This window comes from Euprymna scolopes, chromosome 46 (genome assembly GCF_053919585.1).
Source record: "Euprymna scolopes isolate OS-2025 chromosome 46, ASM5391958v1, whole genome shotgun sequence".
NCBI lineage: Eukaryota > Metazoa > Mollusca > Cephalopoda > Sepiida > Sepiolidae > Euprymna > Euprymna scolopes.
The window spans coordinates 54,509,478-54,533,778 of record NC_136527.1 but is presented as its reverse complement, the minus strand read 5'-3'; the positions used below and the strand labels follow the sequence as shown (position 1 = coordinate 54,533,778).

The following is a 24,301-nucleotide window of genomic DNA, read 5'->3' as shown; positions in this document are numbered from 1 at the left end:
CGTGTGACACTTTGTTCATAAAAACCAGTAATCTTCATCCCATTTGCACGAGATCCTCATTTAACTAAGCTTTTTTTTTATTATTCAATTTTCACCCCAAACAAGGCACAGTGCCACTTTGAAGCAGGGGGCTACTATTAGGGAATTAATTAGCGGGGTCATTATGAAGGGAGAAGAGTAGAAAGATGTTTGTTAACATTACACTTGAACTTCTGCATATCATTGCAGTTGGGAAAGCAGAATCCCGGAAGGGAGTTCCAAAGACCCGCAGTTCTGGGGAAGAAACTATTGGAGTAAAAGGCTTTCTTGCACCTAGGGATCTCTACTGTAAAGGGATGAGACTTAGTAGCTTGTCGGGTTTGTCGGGGGTAGTTACGTCGGGGAGGTACAAGTGTTTGCAGTTCGTCAGAGCATTCACCATTAAAGTATTTATAGAACAGGCAGAGGGATGCAACATCCCGTCGATGGGACAGAGGTTGAAGCCTAGATGACAGTTCAGGACCTATCAGGTTGGCGACTCTTTTTTGAACCCTGTCCAGGAGTGAGAGACAAGCAGCAGATGCACCAGCCCAGATGTGACAACAGTACTCCATACATGGGCGAATGGTTGCCTTATAGAGGTATAGGATACTGGCAGGCGTAAGTAGTTTTCTAGCACGGTAGAGCGAGCCAACCTTCCTTGCAGCAGCCTTGGCAATGCTCTCAATGTATCTATTCCAGTTCATATTCCCTGTAAACGTTAGGCCGAGGAGTTTAAAAGAAGTACTTTCAGGCAATGTGTTCTTGGCCATTGCTATTGGTGGTAGAGAAGGGTTCTAGTAGTTATTGAAGGAAACAAGTTTAGTCTTAGCAGCATTGAATGTGACCAACCATTTTTGTCCCCATTTCACTACGGATTGGAGGCCGTCCTCTAGTGTTTCTGCCATTTCCTTGGATATGTGTTCATTTGTTTTCCCCTCATATCTGTTATAGAGAGTGGTGTCATCGGCAAATATACCCATCTCCGAAACAATATTATCAGGGAGGTCGTTTATGAATATCAGGAATAATAGAGGTCCAAGGATAGACCCCTGAGGTACTCCCGCATTTATGTCATATTGTTTGGATGTATGTCCGTCGAGGACAACTTTGATTTTTCTATTACTTAAGAAGGATTTAATTACATTATGAATTCTTCCAGTGATTCCATATGATCTAATTTTCCTTAGAAGACCATCGTGCCATACCCTGTCAAAAGCCTTAGATATATCAAGGGCCACCGCTCTACCCTCCCGTTTTATCCAATGAATAATGAACCCTCGTTCTCGTTACAAGAAAATATTTACGTTGGAACGATTTGAATTAATATTTTTCTAACATGTAAATAAATGATATTTCATATCAATACAACAATCTTGAGTTCTTTGTAAAGTGTCGTTATTTTCCAGAGTTATTCATTTTTTTAATTTTATATATATGAGAATGTTTAGTCAAAACCTTCTGTTAATCAGAGATTTTATTAAATTTACCTTTACTACTTTCGACTTCCAGAAATTCCTGCACCTACAACCTAGGTCTTAAATATTGATAGATCCCAATAATGAATTGATGGACACCAACTCACACTCTTACAATAGGTGACTCCACACCAAGACATCCTACACTCTAACCCATTCTCATGCTAAAGAACTGCCCTCGTTCATACACGAACACACACTCCTACTACTAACTTCAACATATTTATACACGGAACCCGTTTCTCTCCTATATTCTTCTAACGAAGATAACCAATAAAGTTGATTTCAAATGTTAGAATGAGTTTTCTTATCTTGTCTTCATTTTATAAGTAAAATGTATGTGCTTGGCAAATTAGCTATACACTAACTTGTTCTCAAAGAGAGAAGACAAAGCCTAGGAGAATGGACTTCCTAAAATTGCATAGGATCAGAGATACACCTTAGTAAACAGGAAACAAGCCACCTCAATAATGACTCCACTCTGTTGGTTTTGATGCCGAAGCAAACCACACGTGCTTCCGTACATGCTGGAATGACATATGGCAGTTTTAAGTGAAATACCAGGAAAACTTGATGAAATATCTACAGTCAAAATGAGAAGACCACTTAAAAATGCATATTATCGAATTTTTAATCAAACAAATGGTTGAAATCCTTGCCAAAACGGAAAATATAGTGGAAAAAATGAAATCTGCTTCATTCGAAACCTTAACCCTGACCTAATAATTATTTTTTTAAAAACAAACCTTTTGCACCTGGTCAAAATGATAAGACTACTGATAATTTATCTAACAAAAGGCAAGATGGATTCATGAAAACGAAAGCGTGAATTTTTTTTTCTGGATCAGCACTCCCACTAATTTTAGCCACGAGTCGTCACAGTTTAGTTGAACATGTGTTATTATATATTACTAGGTTGTTGGATATATAAGTACGGGACAAACATTCTAAATCAATTTGTCTCATGTGCCATTTTTCCTATTTATTAGGTACAGGAAAAATGAATGCCGATGCTCAAAATGTATAAACATTTTGACTTAAAAATTCACCAAAAATCATGGAATTAACCAATTTTAATGTAATTTTCACTATTTATAAAATAATGATCGAGGAATATAAGGAACTAATTATTTTTATTTAAATCTAAGTGGAAATGTATTATTTTGTTTAGACAAAAAATACCTTTACTAAAGTTATGGTCTTTAGTAATAAATAAAAATCGCAAGAATTTTTGTTTGCTTTTTTATATAAATAAAGCATCGTAATTTGTAACAATAAAAAAATAATTTTTACAGGAACATTACGAAAATATCCCTAAAGCCTGTATTAATGAATTCGATATAACCCGAAGAAAAACGAATTTCTCGAACTACCGATATTGCCATTGAATTAAGCATTGCTTATTTAATATTTTCACACAAAAAATTATAATAGCAAAAATATTTCTACGTTTTTATTAAATTACAGATTTCGCATAATTTTATATATGCAAGATTTTAATAATTTCCTTGATCGTAAGCACGTGAACTTTTGGTGCAACATAATTTTCATATAATCTCAAATAATAAAAAAAAAATTAATTTAAAAACAGGAACATAAAATACTTTAATTAAAAAATGATAAAAATTGATACAAACGTTCAGAATAGGAATATACGGATGACCGTCTGGGGGGAAAAATCTGACACCCCTACTACCTCTTACTATCATGACTTCATTTTGAAACTGTTTTGATTCGCTGAAATGTTGGCCTTCCGTATATTCGTGTTTACAACATGTTATCTGTGGCGTTTTGCCGAACAGCATAATTACTTGCTTTTTGAGAGCTAATTAAGCTGTATTTAGTATAAACAAGGTATTTTTTATTGTACTAATTATCTTTAAAATAGACCCAAAAACTAATATTAATCTTTTAAAGGATTTTTTTACAATGAATTTCTTTAACTTCAAAATGAATTGATTAGCTCGCCGTGAAAACATTTTCATAACTTTTTTCACGTGTATAAATATTCTTTTTCTTTAGGAAATTAACTTAAATCTCTAATCTTTCAAATACAATTAAAAGTTAGTCGGAAACCTACAAAAAATTATGATAAATCGGCTTTCAAAACTTGGTCCCCCTATTTTTGCCCGCACCCATTTATTCACTTGTGAGATTGTATCTGTGCCATTATTACCTAAATTCATTTTTGCAGCCAAATTATCGACCCCATTTTTGTGGCTGTAGAAATCCTACTATAAACTCTGCCTAATCTTTCTACTATGGCATGCATATCAACAAATCATATATTTTGCTTTTTAATATCGGAGTTTAGTATCGGAATATTTGCTCCTATTAAGGAAGCTATTATCTCAAGCCTTGCCCTGACAGGCTCCATTTCACACTTAACTAATTTCAAACACTTGCAAATCAAAAACAACAATTATTTCAGTTGTAAATTGCCACAGGACCCATATACAACATTTTTATGCAAACAAAAGTCATTATCATATTTAACATATTTTGAACAATAAACATTTTTTATGTAAACAAAAGTGAAACAACTAAGAAAAAAATGAGGATAATAGTCCGCAATAAATAAAATATAATAAATAATACTCATCTCAATGAATTCCAATTAAAAATTATATAAAACAGACGTTATATTTCATTGCGGACTATTATCCTCGTCTGTGTCTTAATTGACAACTACGACAGAAGGCAGTAATTTCAGTGCATGCAGTCAGGAGATTCAGAGTTCCTATCAATCACGGTTACCACCTGACGAAGGCCAGAGGAATAGTTGGCCGAAACGTCGTGAAACAACTAAGAAAAAGATGAGGATAACAGTCCGCAATAAATAAAATATAATAAATAATACTCATCTCAATGAATTCCAATTAAAAATTATATAAAACAGACGTTATATTGAAATATATTAAAGTTAAAAATAATAGTAAAACATGTTAAAACTTGACGTCGGCATAAAGGCTGTATGTTACTTCGGGTGGTATACAAGATTTACATGACGATAAAAAATTTTGTTTTAAAGATCACATTCTTTTCTCCTGAAACACAGATTTTTAACACAAGAATACCAACACACATAACAAGAATATGGTTTTTAACTTTTTCAAAATTTTATCATTTTCGTTCTCGCCGTGGATGGAGCATACTACTGGATGCCAAACAATAAAAACATTCACAAAATTTCAAGCAGTACAATTTTGTATTTTCATGTTTGTCTAAAGCTGATTTCATAAAAAAGAAGAGCAACATTACAAAAATATTTTCAGTTTTTTTCTTATTTTACTTGTGTAGCATGCTGCAAAGGGTCGGTCGAGTAACAAAAAATAGAAATTTGACATTACTGAGATGTATTAAATTTAAAAAGAGTAAAAAAAAACAAAGACGTGACCTCAGCATAAAAAATGTACTTTAAGATGGTTTTAAAAATTTACACAAGAATATATACATAGTCAAATATCATATTCTTTTCGCAAGTTTTTTTTTCACACGAGAATATTCACGCACATAACAAAAATATTGTTTTTAATTTTTTTATTAATTTTTATGATTTTTGTGAGAAAATATTTTCACACGAGAATATTCACGCACATAGCAAAAATATTGTTTTTAACTTTTTATGATTTTTGTGTGAGAAAATTTTTTCACACGAGAATATTCACGCACATAACAAAAGTATTGTTTTTAACTTTTTAAGATTTTTATGATTTCTGTGTGAGAAAATGTACTTTAAGATGGTTTTAAAAATTTACACAAGAATATATACATAGTCAAATATCATATTCTTTTCGCAAGTTTTTTTTTCACACGAGAATATTCACGCACATAACAAAAATATTGTTTTTAACTTTTTAAAATTTTTATGATTTTAGATCTTGTTGTGGATGGACGAGTAAGAAGAAGGCATGCTACATACATTGTTGTGTGCAACTCAACTTGAAAGTTGAGTTTTGGAGTTGGAAGTTTTGACAGCAAAATTACCGTATAAATTGTTAGTTTAAATACATTTAAATTTGAAGAAATTCTCCTGTTATAATTAATTTTATTACGATATGAATTCATATTTGAAAGCAAATTTATGGATAATTATTATCCTCTTATCATTTCATTGCTAAAGTTTGGTCTTCAAGGCATTGTGTCTTAATATTTATTAGGATTTTTTATTAGGTCAGTTAGTATATTTCACATATTTTTGTCTATTTGTTCCATTTTCTTCAGTAAAAGTGCTCAGAAATCAATGTACCCCCTTGCTTGGGCTCACACTTAAACTCTATATGAAATACATAGATATTTGAATGTTTGATTAAAGTTATTTTGTCTTCCATGTTTTTACATGACAAAACAAATGTGCCTTTTATACAATGAACTACATACGTCACAGAAATGTGGCTTGTCTCTTTCTTAAGATCGTAATGTACATATATTTACACACTCCATTGAATAGTAGCCATTCTCTAGAAGAACCTGACAGATAGATATCAATTTCTGTGTGGTAAAAAGTGCACTTGTAATTGCTGAGATCACTCATCTTTTTAGAAGTATTTGTCATAAACTTTAATTGTAGGAATTCATTAGAATTCTGTCCTGAGTGGAGATATTCTCTAGTTCTTGATGACTGAATCCAGAAAATACTTGTGGCGACATTTTTCTAATTTTCTGTAATTGGTTGTCAGTGATTTCAATAGCAGATTTGTTTTCTCATTCAGTCATATTTGTAAAACAGACTTGATTAAAATGGTTGGCTATTTCGTGATAGAGATCTTTTTGTTGATTCATAAGACTGGTATACAATTGAGGTAGGGATTTTGGAAGATAATCAGATAACGTTTCTTTTTTATTTTTCTTCCTTTGAAGATTGTAACGCTGGGTATGGAGCAGCCAAACCAGCTGCCAACAGTGCCCTGCTTTTTATTGAAACCCACCGAGAGCTCTTTTTAGTATCCTCATTGTTCCCTTCAGTGCAATTGTCTGGATCTCTTTTGCACTGGGTTCATTAGGAATATTAGTAAGGTATGACTTCAGGTTTCTCTTCATAAGCTCTGTGGCATCTATAATAACTGGTAAGATTGATATCTCTCTAAGATTCCAGTTTCATGACGCAAAAAATCTGACTTCAGTACAAAAGAACTAAACACTTCTTAATAATGTACAAATTGTACTTCCGTGCAAAAGAAGAACCATATACTAACCAAGAATATGGTTTCTCTCCCGTATGTGTTTCATATGTTCAACAAATGTGACTTCTGTGCAAATCAAGAACCACATATTCACAAGACTAGTGTTTTTCTTACTTTATTTTTTTTAAATTTTCTTCCTTTAAAGATTGTAATGCTGGGTATGGGACAGCCAAACCAGCTGCCAACATTGTCCTGCTTTTTATTGAAACCAACCGAGAGCTCTTTTTAGTATCCTCGCTGTTTCCTTAAGTGCAATTTTCTGGATTTCTTTTGCACTTGGTTTACCATGAATATTATTTAGGTAGGAATCCAGGTTCTTCTTCATAAGCCCTGTGGAAGTTATAATAACTGGTATGATTTTTATCTCCTTAATCCTCTAGACAAGTGCTGGTATTTTCCCCTCCAACTCCATAGCTGTAACATGCAACAGCTCAATATTCTCATTGTGGTATTTGGTCCACAGTTTTTTAATGGTGGTCTTAGGACGACCCTGTACCGAAGGATCTGATAGGAATTGTTTTATTTGGCTTAGTTCCTTCCCGAAGTATGTGTCGTCAAATGACTCAACAAATGTGACTTCCATGCAAAAGAAAACCCACATACTTCACATGAATGTGGTTTGTCTCCCGTATGGGTTTTCATATGACGCAACAAATCTGATTTCTGTGCAAAAGAATAACCACAGATTTCACAAATATGTGGTCTGTCTCCTGTATGTGTTTTCTTATGATACAACAAAGCTGACTTCCAGGCAAAAGAAGAACCACATACTTCACAAGAATGTGGTTTCTCTTTGGTATGTTTTTTCATATGACTCAACAAATTTGACTTCCGTGCAAAAGAAGAACCACATAATTCACAATAATGTGGTTTCTCTCCAGTATGTGTTTTAATATGATCCCACAAAGTTGACTTCCGTGCAAAAGAAGAACCACATAGTTCACAAGAATGTGGTTTCTCTCCTGTATGTGTTTTCATATGACTCAACAAATTTGAATTCCGCGCAAAAGAAGAACCACATACGTCACAAGAATGTGGTTTCTCTCCCGTATGTGTTGTTATATGATCCAGCAAAGTTGACTTCTGTACAAATGAATGACCACATACTTGACAAGAATGTGGTCTGTCTCCTGTATGTATTTTCCTATGTCTCAGCAGACTTGATTTCTGAGCAAAAGAAAAACCACATAGTTCACAAGAATGTGGTTTCTCTTCTGTATGTGTTTTCATATGACTCAACAAATTTGACTTCTGTGCAAAAGCAGATCCACATACTTCACAAGAATGTGGTTTATCTCCCGTATGTGTTCTCATATGATATAATAATTGTGACTTCCGTGCAAAAGGAGAACCACATACTTCACAAGAATGTGGTTTCTCTCCCGTATGTGTTTTCATATGACTCAACAAATTTGACTTCCATGCAAAACAAAAACCACATATTTCACAAGAATGTGGTTTGTCAGCCATGTGTTATTGCATCTGATTCCACAAATTGTATATGCAATGTAGTGTATGATAATAGGAAGTCTTGTAAATTTTAATTTAGAAAATTAAGATGGAGATATTTAACCTTTTTAAATCACCAATGAAGAAATGTCCTTCTTATCAATAATAAAATTTCTTTTCATCCTGTAAATATAAAATAAATTTTTAAAAATATATTTAATCTGGTAAAATTGCACTTCTTATTTAATTAAAAATATCTAAAACACTTATTGTTAATGACATTCTCAAAAAGTAAATGAGTAGAGTACTATGGAATACTGGTTAGTTAACAAAATTATTGCTCCATTTTCATTTAATTAAAAATCTTCATGTTTCTTCATTTTAGTGATTATTCATATTATTTGAATTCTTCAGAATACTGTCCCACCTTGAGTTTTATTTTCAGAACCTTTCTATGTTACCTCCGATGAACGATGACTGAGTAAAAAAATTTAAATTTCTATTTTCAACTGATGATTTAAACAAAAGCGTTCAAGAGTTTATAACTTACAATTGAATTTTACCAAGTACTCTAACCACAGCACCACAAGTCCTAGATAATCCTAGTATGAAATTTAGGAACATTTTTCTTTCTAGAAATTATCACTATGTTATATATATATATATATATATATATATATATATATATATATATATATATATATAGTGGCACAAAACAAAATCCGCAGTTGTCATTTTTTCAAGAACTGGAAATTATACTGAATTTAATGTAACAGTTAAAAAAAAACATATACCTCATTTAATTCGTCTTTTATTTCTGTATAACTTCACCTGTTCATATTTGACTGTTAATTGAAGTATCATAGTGTTCACGCCAATTAAAAAACTTCAAATCGAGAAGACGTAAAGAAACTCTGAACAGTGGAAAGTTGTATTTAAATATAATTTTAGGACATTACTGCAACACAAATACAACAGGAACACAATTAACTAGTAAGTATGTAGTAATATAACCCTTCTGCAATTTGAGAGCCTACAATCTTTTGGGCATTCCTTGAATTAGTCTTCAGCAATACTCCGGTGAAAGGGAATCCAACTTCTCTTTAATTTTTGTCCTGATTTAAAATTTTATCATTAAAAGCAGTGTGATCAGCAACAAAATCAATAAGTTTCCAGGAGTTGAGTGGATGATGTAGAGTAGTATTTTAGGGTGACCAGAGCAGTGAAATAAGGGAAAATATCAGATAAGTTTATAGGAGTTGAGTGGATGATGTAGAGTAGTATTTTAGGGTGACCAGAGCAGTGAAATAAGGGAAAATATCAGATAAGTTTACAGGAGTTGAGTGGATGCTGTAGAGTAGTATTTTAGGGTGACCAGAGCAGTGAAATAAGGGAAAATATCAGATAAGTTTACAGGAGTTGAGTGGATGATGTAGAGTAGTATTTTAGGGTGACCAGAGCAGTGAAACAAGGGAAAATATCAGATAAGTTTATAGGAGTTGAGTGGATGATGAGGAGTAGTATTTTAGGGTGACCAGAGCAGTGAAATAAGGGAAAATACCAGATAAGTTTACAGGAGTTGAGTGGATGATGTAGAGTAGTATTTTAGGGTGACCAAAGCAGTGAAATAAGGGAAAATATCAGATAAGTTTACAGGAGTTGAGTGGATGATGAGGAGTAGTATTTTAGTGTGACCAGAGCAGTGAAATAAGGGAAAATATCAGATAAGTTTCCAGGAGTTGAGTGGATTATGTAGAGTAGTTTTTTAGGGTGACCAGAGCAGTGAAATAAGGGAAAATATCAGATAAGTTTACAGGAGTTGAGTGGATGATGCGGAGTAGTATTTTAGGGTGACCAGAGCAGTGAAACAAGGGAAAATATCAGATAAGTTTACAGGAGTTGAGTGGATGATGAGGTGTAGTATTTAGGGTGACCAGAGCAGTGAAATAAGGGAAAATATCATATAAGTTTACAGGAGTTGAGTGGATGATGTAGAGTAGTATTTGAGGGTGACCAGAGCAGTGAAATAAGGGAAAATACCAGATAAGTTTACAGGAGTTGAGTGGATGATGCGGAGTAGTATTTCAGGGTGACCAGAGCAGTGAAATAAGGGAAAATATCAGATAAGTTTACAGGAGTTGAGCGGATGATGTAGAGTAGTATTTTAGGGTGACCAGAGCAGTGAAATAATGGAAAATATCAGATAAGTTTATAGGAGTTGAGTGGATGATGCGGAGTAGTATTTTAGGGTGACCAGAGCAGTGAAATAAGGGAAAATATCAGATAAGTTTACAGGAGTTGAGTGGATGATGTAGAGTAGTATTTTAGGGTGACCAGAGCAGTGAAATAAGGGAAAATATCAGATAAGTTTATAGGAGTTGAGTGGATGATGAGGAGTAGTATGTTAGGGTGACCAGAGCAGTGAAATAAGGGAAAATATCAGATACGTTTACAGGAGTTGAGTGGATGATGTAGAGTAGTATTTTAGGGTGACCAGAGCAGTGAAATAAGGGAAAATATCAGATAAGTTTACAGGAGTTGAGTGGATGATGCGGAGTAGTATTTTAGGGTGACCAGAGCAGTGAACTAAGGGAAAATATCAGATAAGTTTACAGGAGTTGAGTGGATGATGAGGAGTAGTATTTAGGGTGACCAGAGCAGTGAAATAAGGGAAAATATCATATAAGTTTACAGGAGTTGAGTGGATGATGTAGAGTAGTATTTTAGGGTGACCAGAGCAGTGAAATAAGGGGAAATACCAGATAAGTTTACAGGAGTTGAGTGGATGATGTAGAGTAGTATTTTAGGGTGACCAGAGCAGTGAAATAAGGGAAAATATCAGATAAGTCTACAGGAGTTGAGTGGATGATGAGGAGTAGTATTTTAGGGTGACTAGAGCAGTGAAATAAGGGAAAATATCAGATAAGTTTACAGGAGTTGAGTGGATGATGTAGAGTAGTATTTTAGGGTGACCAAAGCAGTGAAATAAGGGAAAATATCAGATAAGTCTACAGGAGTTGAGTGGATGATGAGGAGTAGTATTTACGGTGACCAGAGCAGTGAAAAAAGGGAAAATATCAGATAAGTTTACAGGAGTTGAGTGGATGATGTAGAGTAGTATTTTAGGATGACCAGAGCAGTGAAATAAGGGAGAATATCAGATAAGTTTACAGGAGTTGAGTGGATGATGTAGAGTAGTATTTTAGTGTGACCAAAGCAGTGAAATAAGGGAAAATATCAGATAAGTCTACAGGAGTTGAGTGGATGATGTAGAGTAGTATTTTAGTGTGACCAAAGCAGTGAAATAAGGGAAAATATCAGATAAGTTTACAGGAGTTGAGTGGATGATGTAGAGCAGTATTTTAGTGTGACCAAAGCAGTGAAATAAGGGAAAATATCAGATAAGTTTACAGGAGTTGAGTGGATGATGTAGAGTAGTATTTTAGTGTGACCAAAGCAGTGAAATAAGGGAAAATATCAGACAAGTTTACAGGAGTTGAGTGGATGAAGTAGAGTAGTATTTTAGTGTGACCAAAGCAGTGAAATAAGGGAAAATATCAGATAAGTTTACAGGAGTTGAGTGGATGATGTAGAGTAGTATTTTAGTGTGACCAAAGCAGTGAAATAAGGACAAATATCAGATAAGTTTACAGGAGTTGAGTGGAATATGTAGAGCAGTATTTTAGTGTGACCAAAGCAGTGAAATAAGGGAAAATATCAGATAAGTTTACAGGAGTTGAGTGGATGATGTAGAGTAGTATTTTAGGATGACCAGAGCAGTGAAATAAGGGAAATATCAGATAAGTTTACAGGAGTTGAGTGGATGATGTAGAGCAGTATTTTAGTGTGACCAAAGCAGTGAAATAAGGGAAAATATCAGATAAGTTTACAGGAGTTGAGTGGATGATGTAGAGTAGTATTTTAGGGTGACCAGAGCAGTGAAATAAGGAAAAATATCAGATAAGTTTACAGGAGTTGAGTGGATGATGTAGAGTAGTATTTTAGTGTGACCAAAGCAGTGAAATAAGGGAAAATATCAGATAAGTTTACAGGAGTTGAGTGGATGATGTAGAGCAGTATTTTAGTGTGACCAAAGCAGTGAAATAAGGGAAAATATCAGATAAGTTTACAGGAGTTGAGTGGATGATGTAGAGCAGTATTTTAGTGTGACCAAAGCAGTGAAAAAAGGGAAAATATCAGATAAGTTTACAGGAGTTGAGTGGATGATGTAGAGTAGTATTTTAGTGTGACCAAAGCAGTGAAATAAGGGAAAATATCAGATAAGTTTACAGGAGTTGAGTGGATGATGTAGTGTAGTATTTTAGGGTGACCAGAGCAGTGAAATAAGGGAAAATATCAGATAAGTTTACATGAGTTGAGTGGATGATGTAGAGTAGTATTTTAGGATGACCAGAGCAGTGAAATAAGGGAAAATATCAGATAAGTTTACAGGAGTTGAGTGGATGATGTTGAGTAGTATTTTAGGGTGACCAGAGCAGTGAAATAAGGGAAAATATAAGATAAGTTTACAGGAGTTGAGTGGATGATGTAGAGTAGTATTTTAGGATGACCAGAGCAGTGAAATAAGGGAAATATCAGATAAGTTTACAGGAGTTGAGTGGATGATGTAGAGTAGTATTTTAGGGTGACCAGAGCATTGAAATAAGGGGAAATATCAGATAAGTTTAGAGGAGTTGAGTGGATGATGTAGAGTAGTATTTTAGGGTGACCAGAGCATTGAAATAAGGGGAAATATCAGATAAGTTTACAGGAGTTGAGTGGATGATGTACAGTAGTATTTTAGGGTGACCAGAGCAGTGAACTAAGGGAAAATATCAGATAAGTTTACAGGAGTTGAGTGGATGATGTAGAGTAGTATTTTAGGGTGACCAGAGCAGTGAAATAAGGGAAAATATCAGATAAGTTTACAGGAGTTGAGTGGATGATGTAGAGTAGTATTTTAGGATGACCAGAGCAGTGAAATAAGGGAAATATCAGATAAGTTTACAGGAGTTGAGTGGATGATGTAGAGCAGTATTTTAGTGTGACCAAAGCAGTGAAATAAGGGAAAATATCAGATAAGTTTACAGGAGTTGAGTGGATGATGTAGTGTAGTATTTTAGGGTGACCAGAGCAGTGAAATAAGGGAAAATATCAGATAAGTTTACAGGAGTTGAGTGGATGATGTAGAGTAGTATTTTAGGATGACCAGAGCAGTGAAATAAGGGAAAATATCAGATAAGTTTACAGGAGTTGAGTGGATGATGTTGAGTAGTATTTTAGGGTGACCAGAGCAGTGAAATAAGGGAAAATATCAGATAAGTTTACAGGAGTTGAGTGGATGATGTAGAGTAGTATTTTAGGGTTACCAGAGCAGTGAAATAAGGGAAATATCAGATAATTTTACAGGAGTTGAGTGGATGATTTAGAGTAGTATTTTAGGATGACCAGAGCAGTGAAATAAGGGAAAATATCATATAAGTTTACAGGAGTTGAGTGGATGATGTAGAGTAGTATTTTAGGATGACCAGAGCAGTGAAATAAGGGAAAATATCAGATAAGTTTACAGGAGTTGAGTGGATGATGTAGAGTAGTATTTTAGGGTGACCAGAGCAGTGAAATAAGGGAAAATATCAGATAAGTTTACAGGAGTTGAGTGGATGATGTAGAGTAGTATTTAAGGGCGACTAGAGCAGTGAAATAAAGGAAAATATCAGATAGCTCTCCTAACCACAAAGGGTCCAGGCAGACATTTTATAAACACTCATGTAAAACAATGAGTTTTACCTGGGCAGAATTGACGAGGTCCCTATCGGACTATTATGGAATTGCTGCAAACCCTAACAAGCATATAGTCGAAAATCATTACACAAGTCTGATACTAAACTTCGACTGGCTTAAGAAAAATGAGGTTTAGATGTTCTTTTATTCATTATGTCGTTTAGATTATTTGATAAGTATTATATAGTCTGGAGGAAGATGACCATATTTCATCAATAGTTAGGTTAACACAGAAAATTACATTAAAACACCTGCATCTGTATACATGCATAGCTCATGCGTGTTTTAGAAATAGTCAAAGATTAGAATATGAGATGGTGCAAATAATAAGTCGATTCATTAGCAATCTTAGCAGAGTATCAATAGCTAATGTAGTGGTAAAGGTTAAAGGGTCTCGTAAGTTTCCGTTGCTTATAATGAACCACACCAACCAGTCACCTTGAGATGAGGCTGCCAAATAGCTAAGTGTAGTGTGACTTGTAACGTTACAGAGATTACCAGACTTGGTGAATAAAAGAATGAAATTCCTGAGAATAATTTGAAGGGACTAAAAGTACCTGAAGAATTCAAGTTGGAAGTTGATATGTTGCTGAAACATGATAGTCACAAAGAAGTATTGATGTATGATGCATTGAGTGCATGAACACATGTGGAGAAGGGCGTATTGCTAAAGCAAAGAAATGATGGGGATAGGTGTGATTGAGTGATCGAATAGACCAGGGAGTTTTCTGATAGTGTTACTAGCAAAGAAGGATCATAGTAAAAGATTTTGTTGCTGAAACATAATAGAGATTTATTCATTATGGAAGATAAGGAATTTGGCAGAACTGATATTGTGGAGATGCACATTGATACTGGAATGCATGAGTTCATATGGAGAAGCGCGCATTGAACACCGCTAAAGCAAAGAAAGTTAGTAGACTTGGCAATAGGGGAAACGATGCGGGTAGGTGTAATTGAGAGATCGAATAGAGTTTTCTGATAAAAATGTTACTAGATTTGATTTTAGGGCTTTAAATAAAGTCACAAAGAAATATGCCTGGAGATATGTATTGATACTGGAGTGCATGAACACATGCGAATAAGGGTGTATTGAACACTGCTAAAGCAAAGAAATGATGGGGATTGGTGTGATCGAATAGACCAGGGAGTTTGCTGATAGTTTTACAAGAAATAAAGGATCATAGTAAAAGATTTTGTTTAGATTTTAGGGCTTTAAATAAAGTCATAAAGTGTTCATTAAGAATTAATGTATATAGTTCTACAGGGACAGAAAGATGAGGCATTACCATATTTGGATGATATTTTTAATATTCTAAGATACGATGGAAAGTCACTTGGATCACATAGATAGGGTACTACTAGCTATTTTACATAAGCACAACCTCAGGTTGAAAGTGATGTAGTGTGAGATTTTAGGAGAAGAACAGGATCTGGGGTTCAAAGTTACTGAACAGAGTATATAGCCAGACCTGGAAAAAGTCAAAATCGATAAAATCTCGACTCCAACTACTGTGAGACAAGTCAGATCTTTCATTGGTGTGACGTCATATTATTGTTGATTTCTAAGATACGATGGAAAGTCACTTGGATCACATAGATAGGGTACTACTAGCCATTTTACATAAGCACAACCTCAGGTTGAAAGTGGTGTAGTGTGAGATAGCCTAAAAAACAAAGTTTGCATATATACTTATACTGGTTTATCCCAATCCTGAAAAAGACTACCTCTGACTACGCGATTGAGGTTGAAAAATCAATTTACTTCTTATCCCATGAACTTAAAGATACGCAGACGATATACCCTATGTCCATAATAAGTTGAATCACTATTTGAATAGTGCAAAGTTCACCATCTATACCGATCACAGACCCCCTAGAATATTTATTAAACTCCCCTATACAGAATAGGAAAATACATACGTTGGCTTTGAGTATGGCTGGCTATAACTGCACCATAAAGTACATGAAGGGGAAGGACAGTGTTTGTCAAGCACCGTGGATTCTAGCAAAGATAATGACGTTCTCTGGTAAAAATAGACGGGAGAAATTACTTGGTAGGTGCAAGAAACTCGAATCTTTTGAAACCCAAAAAGTTTGCGTCATAAGCAGGTTGAGGGCTCATCAGTATCGCACAAGAGCCCCTAGTTATCAAGTTTAGATTCAATTAGGGGACAAAACCCGACCACGAACAATTGATAAGGTGATATGTACTGTCGCAATTGTAGCAAAATTAAAATAATGATCACAGAGACGTGATCCTTCCATTAAATAATATATTAATGCCTTATAAAGTCTCACTATGTGGATGAGCAACAATAGATCGCTTTGGTCACGGATAACATTTTGATAAAAAGAAACAAAATCTCTAAATGTTAAGATTAGAGATCTGGTTTATGCACATGCATGGCTCCATCCACTCATCTCCTGGTCCACATCTCCATGTCTTGCTGGGTGTACGCATATAAGGCAGTAAATAACAGAAAATATTTTTTATATCTTTATACAAAAACGAAGTGTACAAGTTTTTTTTCTGGATGATGAAAAATCGACTGTGCAACATACGTTTCACTTGTAACAATGCATGAAAATTATAATAAAGGATTGGCTGTTTCTCCCTAACACACTCCCCAGTCATTTTGGACGAATATCAAATTGAATAAATCTCTTCTGCCTTCCATCATTCTTGCTAAACTTAAGACACTGACACTCAAAACCTGCAATGGCAGACAACCAAGCTTTGCTCATTCATATTAACTAATCTGAATGCTATTGAGTTGGTTAAGAATATCAATAGCATATCCTATAAAATATTGGCCGATTTTAACATCAGCATCAACCTCCCCTTCCTCTCATGGCAGGGAAACTCTTCGTATATCTAAAATGTGATGAGTCAATCGCTACCTTGTTTTTGGAGAGTACTTCAGTCACTGTACCTTTCCCCCAGCGAGTCGTGCAACGAGAATTGGGTGGTTTCACCCACACCTCTTCACCAACTGCGATGTCCATGCAGGACTGTTCTTCTCTCTGTGTTACAGTCATAAGAAAAAATAAACTGGTGCGGAAGTGAATTTTCATCTTGACCAGTCTTTGGCATCATATTGTACCAAAACACTGCTTCTTGGGGCGAAATCTGACGTCTTGATGCCACAGCTTTTATAGTGCGATGGTGCCTCTTTATAATTTCCATTTCCATTTGGACGGTATGCAGCTCTAAAATATAGCCCCACATTCCACTTCGCATATAAGTCTCTAAAAACTTCTGAGCGGAAAGACGTACCATTATCCACCAACACCTCTTCTACTGGCCCCCTTTCCATAAAACCCTCCTCGACAACTCTCTTTACCTCTTCTGTTGTTTTGTTCTTGATTTTTTGCCATATCGCTACTCTCCCAAGCCCACAATCTATCATAGTTACATGCAGTGTATGTTGATAATGTGTGATGTCAATGGCCAATCTCTGCCAATTCTCTTCAACATGCAGTTCCCCTTTTTCATGTCTAGCCGGTGCAGGGTCGATTGATTGGCATTCCCTACATTGTTCCACCACCTTTTGGACGTCTTGCATTGTGATGTGTGAGTTTACATTTCTTGCCAGGTGAAGGGTCCGTTCCTTTCCAAAATGATGCAGGTCTTTTAAATTCTCTACTGCACAACATGCTGGAGCCCCGTCTATTTCCTTGTGTAACCAGGCTTTCTTGACTCTTGTCAGCCCATCTGCTTTATTTTTTTGTGACGAAACTAAGGTAATAGTTACCTTCAGTTCGAATTCTCGAACCAAGTCTCCCAGCGCTCCAAGTCTACGCTTGATAAGCATCTCCGCTGCTCCTTTTGTTTTGATCCGCTTATCACCAGACAGCTCTGATTTAATCCACGACACCACTATTGCAGAGTTTTAACGTTCACTATCTGTAAACCCCATTTTAGAGCCAGATTGATACCTTTCATCACAGCATTGAGTTCCGCAACATTGATATGAGCATTATCATCCTTTTTGCGTAGCCAAGCAGCATCTAAACAGCCACTTTTCCTATTTCCAATAATACCCATAATGCTACACTGCTAGCATCAGTTCATATCACCCCTTCATGGCCCTCTTTACAGCCATTCACCTCTCACACGGTCCATTTTTTACACTTCTGCAATGACTTCGTCTATCATTAGAAGCACTTCTTGATCAACTGCATCTTCCCAACTGTCTGTCCCAGTCTGCCTTTAAATAAAACTGCACGCAGTTCGCAGCTATCCAGCTATTGGGTAGTGGCCAACCAGCTTTCAACATATAGAGAAAAGCTCTCTCTTAGCTAGTCAACCTTGGCTTCAGGAGTCTCATTTCCTCGCCCAAACATCATTTTTCCTGCCTTATTGTTCTGTAGTCGAAATCCCAAAGCCATTCCGTTTTCCAGTGACTCAGGCGGTTTTGTCATCAGTCCATATGCTTTGATATGCACTCTCACCCTTTCCACAGTCACCTCTGTTTCGTCCACTAGTACATCGTCGATGTAAGAGCAGGTGCCTCTCTTCACTGCATCGTCTTTGGCCAGCACTGTCTTAAGAACTGCCGTCATTATCTTTGGTGCGGTGTTCAGACCAAATCCTAATCTGGTCAGACAATAAACTTGACCTTTGTACTCTACCAATTGATATTTCCACAATTTTTCATCCACATGAAGTTGGAGGTAGGCTGACTTCAGGTCCACAATTTTAGTTGCCTGCTTCATCCTCCTCCATTTCCTTATGACTTCTTCACACACGTCGATTCCGTCCTTTGTGTGACAAGCGACAAACTTGTTCAACTCACGGAAATCCAACACTGGCCTAACTTTCTTCTTAATAGGTTGGACCACAACCATGAGTGGCAAAATTCCTTCAAAATTCCTTCAACTTTCCCTGACCACGGCATTAATATTCCTTCATCTATCCATATCTCAACTTCTTTTTCAAACTGCGGCTCAGCAGCTCCTTTCAGTGTGCTTTTGTAGCAGCTGACCCGATTCGCCAATACAGGTGACTCCGTGGTCCATCGCCATTCTACCATCCATTTTTCACCATCGAAGCAGGCTCGAAAGTCATCATCCTCAATCAGACATGGTCGAGGTGTCGACGGTTGGTTGGTATAACCTCTGGTTACACTTCCTGTTATTCCCGGTGTACTCTGATTGCCAAATTTCACCTGGCGTTTAGCAACAGTAGCTCCTCCCAGTCGGTCTACTGCATCCAGGCCCAGCACCACATCAATTCCTGCAATCAGTCTATCCAGCACGATCACTCTCCACAGCATTCACTTCTCTGCCATCCACCGCTCTAACGTTGCTGGTTCCATTCCAAGAGTTTGCGATGCTCGTCGTAATAAGTGTTGTTGTACATCCAGTATCAACAAGAGCTCTAGCCCTTTTTCCATTGATTGTGATCACTAACTGTGGCAACAAACTCTCATACGCCTGTTCAGTATAAAAGGAGTGACTACTGGCGCAATAGCATCCTTTTACTCGTTTCCCGGAAGCGAAGGGAAATTCCTGCTAATGTGCCCTACTTGGCCACACTGAAAACAGATAATGTCTGGCCGTGGCTCCCTACAGTCTCTCATCAGGTGTGGTCTTTGACATCGAAAGCATTTACCGGTAAATCCACAGCCTTGCTTCATCACTGGTCGCTCCTTTCTGCTTGCCACAGCAGCCGCAACAGCCCCCAGCTCACTGGGCTGTTTTGCCAAAACTCTAGCATGCCTTAGTATCTCCTCCACCTCCATGGTTTTAATATCAGTAACTCATTGCAGTTCCATGGAGATGCGATCAGGGAAACCAGTTACAAGCGTCAGCTTTACAGTCTTCTCAAGGCTGCATCCCCCATATCCAGCCAATCCTGCTAGTCGCCTTATCTCTGCCACGTACACGTCCACAGACTCCCCAGTCCAGGTGACTCTTTTGAACTTGTTGTAAGCCTCAAACGCGCTCTTGGAAAATGCAGTCTTTAACCGGTTTTCAAGCTCTCAGCAATGGCCTGATCCGTCTCTCCCATTTCTAGATAGACCGCTTGAGCACTTCCTTCCAAATACATTGGTATTAACGTGGCTACATCCTCGATCTTCTGCAGCCTTGCCACCAATTTCAGCTTGTTAAGCCACGCAACCACATCACCTTCTCCAGTAAAAGGCCTCAGGATATCGCTGCTCAATCTTACTCGGTCACCCATTTTTGTCACTGCACCGAAATAGCTTGATGTTACATTTGAACTCAACCTCAGATCAAAAGTCTCAAACTCAAATCCAACTGTTCTCTTCTCTCTGCACTTTCCACACTGACACCCAAAATAAAGACGGCTCTTTTATAGAGAAACCCAACCACATCTCATTTGCATACCCCCTCCCCCTCTCGTCACATCACGTGATTTTCAGTCCATAAATACCAGGGGGCTGCCATTTTTATTTTCTCTTTTTTTTTATTTCCTAACACGAGCTGCACGATGCATGAGGTAAGGTTCTTTACTTTTAACCACAATTATCACAATTCTTTAAACAAACAGAAAATTTGATAACTGCAGTTCCAAAGAAGTTAACAGAAAAACTCTTTGGTATACTTATGCATGTACACTGCTTCTAATACAGACCCCTCTTATTAAAATCACTAGACGAGAATACAAACATTTAATTATAGAAAGGAGAAAACGACAACTAATATCAAAAAAGCTAAAAATAAAATTTAAACTCTCAAAATTGGTTTAAAAAAACTCGACGTTTCGAAAATGGGGGATTGATTTACTAAAACTTTGTATTAGAAACAAAGTACAGCTTAAAATTGTAAATATTGACATTTTTTTGAAAATCTGATAGATTAGTGACAAGTACACAGGAGAATACCACTTTCATGCATGCGTCGAACATTTTTTCTTTTACATTAGACCAGTGAAAATCATTTAAAATTCGTTATTTTTTTATCATAAACTATAAAGAAGTTGTACTGGTCAATGTCTAGAATCTTCCAACCCTCCCTCTCTCGTCATTTTTACGCTTATCACTTTTAAAAGTTTTCGGGGGTGCTGAAAATGAATATATGCTTAAACAGTGGCACAGAGAACTAGTTTTCATGATATGAAAAATGTACTTTTTTAAAAGTGGGGTATCTCTTTTCATTTTAAATTTAACGTAAAATGAGCACCCACTTTACGGCCACCTAGTGAGTGGAAATAAATTTTTTTTTCTAATTTCATCTTTCAATAAAGACCGATGACATTAAAGAACAGAAAAAAGAGAAAAATCTACATAGAGATACATGTCATTCCTTATGTTATCAGTGGTGATCATTTCTGCATGTGTAAACATATGTATATTTTTGCCGCAAAGTAGTTTTCTGATTATTAAGCAGTGTAATTCCTTATGTTATCATTGGTGGCCAATTCTTTACATTGTATAATCTTCGGAAAATGACTTGGTCGTGACAAAGTTTAATGCGAAATTCGTTTTTAGCATAAAAAACTCAAAAGTAACAATTTACCAAAAGGGTTTCAGACAGCCCCCTCCCTCCAAAAAATTATCACCGTGTGGCCTGAAAGTGAGTGCTCATTTAGTGCTAGTTCACTTATTGATCCGCACTATTTTTAAAATAATATTTTCAAGTTTAATTAAAGTTTATATCTTTTTTGGTACTAGTGCACTTATTGATCCATGCTGAAATAATAAAGTTATTATTTAAAAAGCCGTTCTTAACATGGCGATGAGAGGGTGTTTTGTAACTATTCTATACTTTAACCTTACAATTGAATAAAAAACATATCGGTATTCATGCAGAGAGTGATCCATGCTGAAATAATAACGTTATTATTTAAAAAGCCATTCTTAACATGGGGAGGGGAGGGTGTTTTATACCTATTCTGTACTTTAACTTTACAATTGAATAAAAATTATATCATAAAACTTTAATTAAATGTGGAAATATGATTTAAAAAATAGCGCGGATCACTTTCTGCATTAGCACCAACATATCATAAAACATTAATTAAACTTGGAAATACGATTTTAAAAAAATAGCGAGGATCAGTAAGTGCACTAGCACCCTTTTTTTATTCAATTGGAAGGTTAAAATACAGAATAGGTGCAAAACACCCTCCTCTCCTCATGTTAAGAATGGCTTTCTAAAAATAACATTATTATTTCAGCATGGATCAATAAGTGAACTAGTACCGCTCATTTTACATTAAATTTATATGTAAAAAAAAGGTGATTACCACTTTTGGAAAAAGTAATTGCCTCATATCATGAAATCTAATTCTCTGCGCCACTTTTGAAGTATATATTCATTTTCAGCACACCCGAAAAACCATAAAAGATTTTATTGTAAAGATTTTTTTTTTTTTTGCTTTATGTCAGATTCTAGATATTGATCTTTTTTATGTTTAAGTATTGAAAATAAAAAATAGATTACTAATAATAATCCACTGAGAAAATTGAAAAAAAAAAAGATGAAAACAAAAACCATTAAACAATGAAAAATATTTAAGATTTATAGTTTTTTTTTTCCTTTAGTAAACAAAAAACGGTAAATATGAAGAATTACTCCACCCTCGAAAATTCCTTTAAAATTACCACTCTATAGGGTTTCGGGGTTGCTGAAAACGAAAATAATGCTTAAAATTACGGCAAACGAGTAGTTTCCAAGATATGAAAAAAATGTTAGTTTTAAAAAAGTGGGGGATCACTTTTCTATAATAATTAAACGTAAAATTAGCACCCATTTTTTTCGGTGGGGAGAGGGGCTTTCCATCCTCGGAAGATCCTTTAAAATTACCACTAACGTTTAAAATTCAAAGAAACAAGTAGTTTCCGATATGAAAAAATGCACTCATTTTATGGTCACTTTTTTTAAGGCGGTTTGTTTTTCGTTCTTTGTTTGGATGGAGATATTTGATTATAGAACTTGTACAGTTTTTTAATAGGTGCTTATGCAGTTTAATTAACAGTTTGGAGCAGAAGAACTGTTTAATATTTTACAAAAATTCTGTTTACATTTTAAACTTTAGTGGTAATTTTAAAGGACTTTCCGAGAGTGGAAAGTCCCCCCTCCCCGAAAAGATCGTGGGCACATAGTGGGTGCTCATTTTACGTTAAATTATTATAGAAAAGTTAACCTCCACTTTTTTAAAACTAACATTTCTTCATATCTTAGAAACTACTCGTTTGCCGTAATTTTAAGCGTTATTTTCGTTTTCAGCAAGCCCGAAAACCTATAGAGTGGTAATTTTAAAGGAATTTTCGAGGGTGGAGGTGGAGTAATTTATGCAAAAAACATCAGTTAAAAATATTTAAAATTAATAAAATTACTATTTTCTTTTGTAAACAATAAAGAAGTTGTCTTTTTTTTTTTTTACATTTAAGTCAATATTGAAAACAAAAAACAATCGACAGAGAAAAAAATTTCAAAGATAAATCAACATTTTCATTAGGATTATTCGCTTAGTAAATGTAGTTATCTTCCTTACATTTTTAACTTATTCTGCAAATGCACAAAAATCGATACTAAATTCATGTATTAATACTTACGTTTTTGTTTTATAATCTGCTTTCGATTAACTTTATCTGCTTTTATAAAGGAAACGATTTTTCAAATGTGATTGACTTTACAAGCTCAAGTTAATATTCAAGATGTCGAACGGAAGAGCAAGTTCGCAGAAAACAAAATTGAAGAGGAAAAATAAAAAAGAAATCATTTCGAAATAGAGCCGATCTATTTGGTGAATATCACGGATAAAATTAGTATTATTTTATTTAACATTTTAATATTTACATGAGAGAGAACAGGTTACAAGTTTCATCTTTATTAATTCTCTAATTCGTTGCACGTGCAATTTATTGGCGGAAACTGATAGTTTTTAAAGCCGCTTTTTTGTATTTTTATTTATTTATTAATTATTTTTTTTAGATTCCTGTTTTTTTTTATTGTGTTTGAAACATTTAAGCCTAAAGTTAATCTGGTGCTTGTGCAGTTTACTAAACACATTAAAAATGAAGATATTGAAAAAGAACTATATTGTACGTACCTAAAATTAATATCTATACGGAAAAAACATGCATGTGAAATGTTTTTACGGTGTCGTTAGAAACTTAAACAAAAATAAATTAATCATTATTAAAACGAAGTGACTATTTGCAGCCGGCTGCGGCTATTCTAAAATGCTATTCGCAGCCGGCCGGCGGCGAAACCGGAAGTTGTCGAGTCGACGGTATTGATCTCAAAATTATAAAAAAAAACCTTACCAGAAATTTATATTCACTTTATTGAAAAGAGCATAAAATTTCACATTGAACCTGAAAATTACGTAAAAATTGAACTAATAGAAAAATTTAGATCGATTTTTAAAGTTAAAAAAGTTTAAAAAAAAAAAAGTGAACTCGTAAAAAT

General features: G+C 35.2%; 1 protein-coding gene across 1 annotated transcript; it reads right to left on the bottom strand.

Annotated features, from left to right (window-relative positions):
- Positions 1-4,570: 4,570 nt before the first annotated feature.
- LOC145270436 (uncharacterized) lies at positions 4,571-23,612 on the bottom strand. Its single transcript, XM_080126079.1, has 2 exons — positions 23,443-23,612; positions 4,571-8,311 (listed from the first exon to the last, which is right to left on the bottom strand). Exon 2 carries the CDS (start codon positions 8,147-8,149, stop codon positions 7,208-7,210), a length of 942 nt encoding a protein of 313 aa, XP_079982205.1. The 5' UTR covers positions 8,150-8,311; positions 23,443-23,612; the 3' UTR covers positions 4,571-7,207.
- Positions 23,613-24,301: the final 689 nt, after the last annotated feature.

What these genes read in the sequence shown, in the direction of transcription:
- LOC145270436 (XM_080126079.1), bottom strand. Translation starts at nt 8,149, where the DNA reads ATGGCTGACAAACCACATTCTTGTGAAATATGTGGTTTTTGTTTTGCA.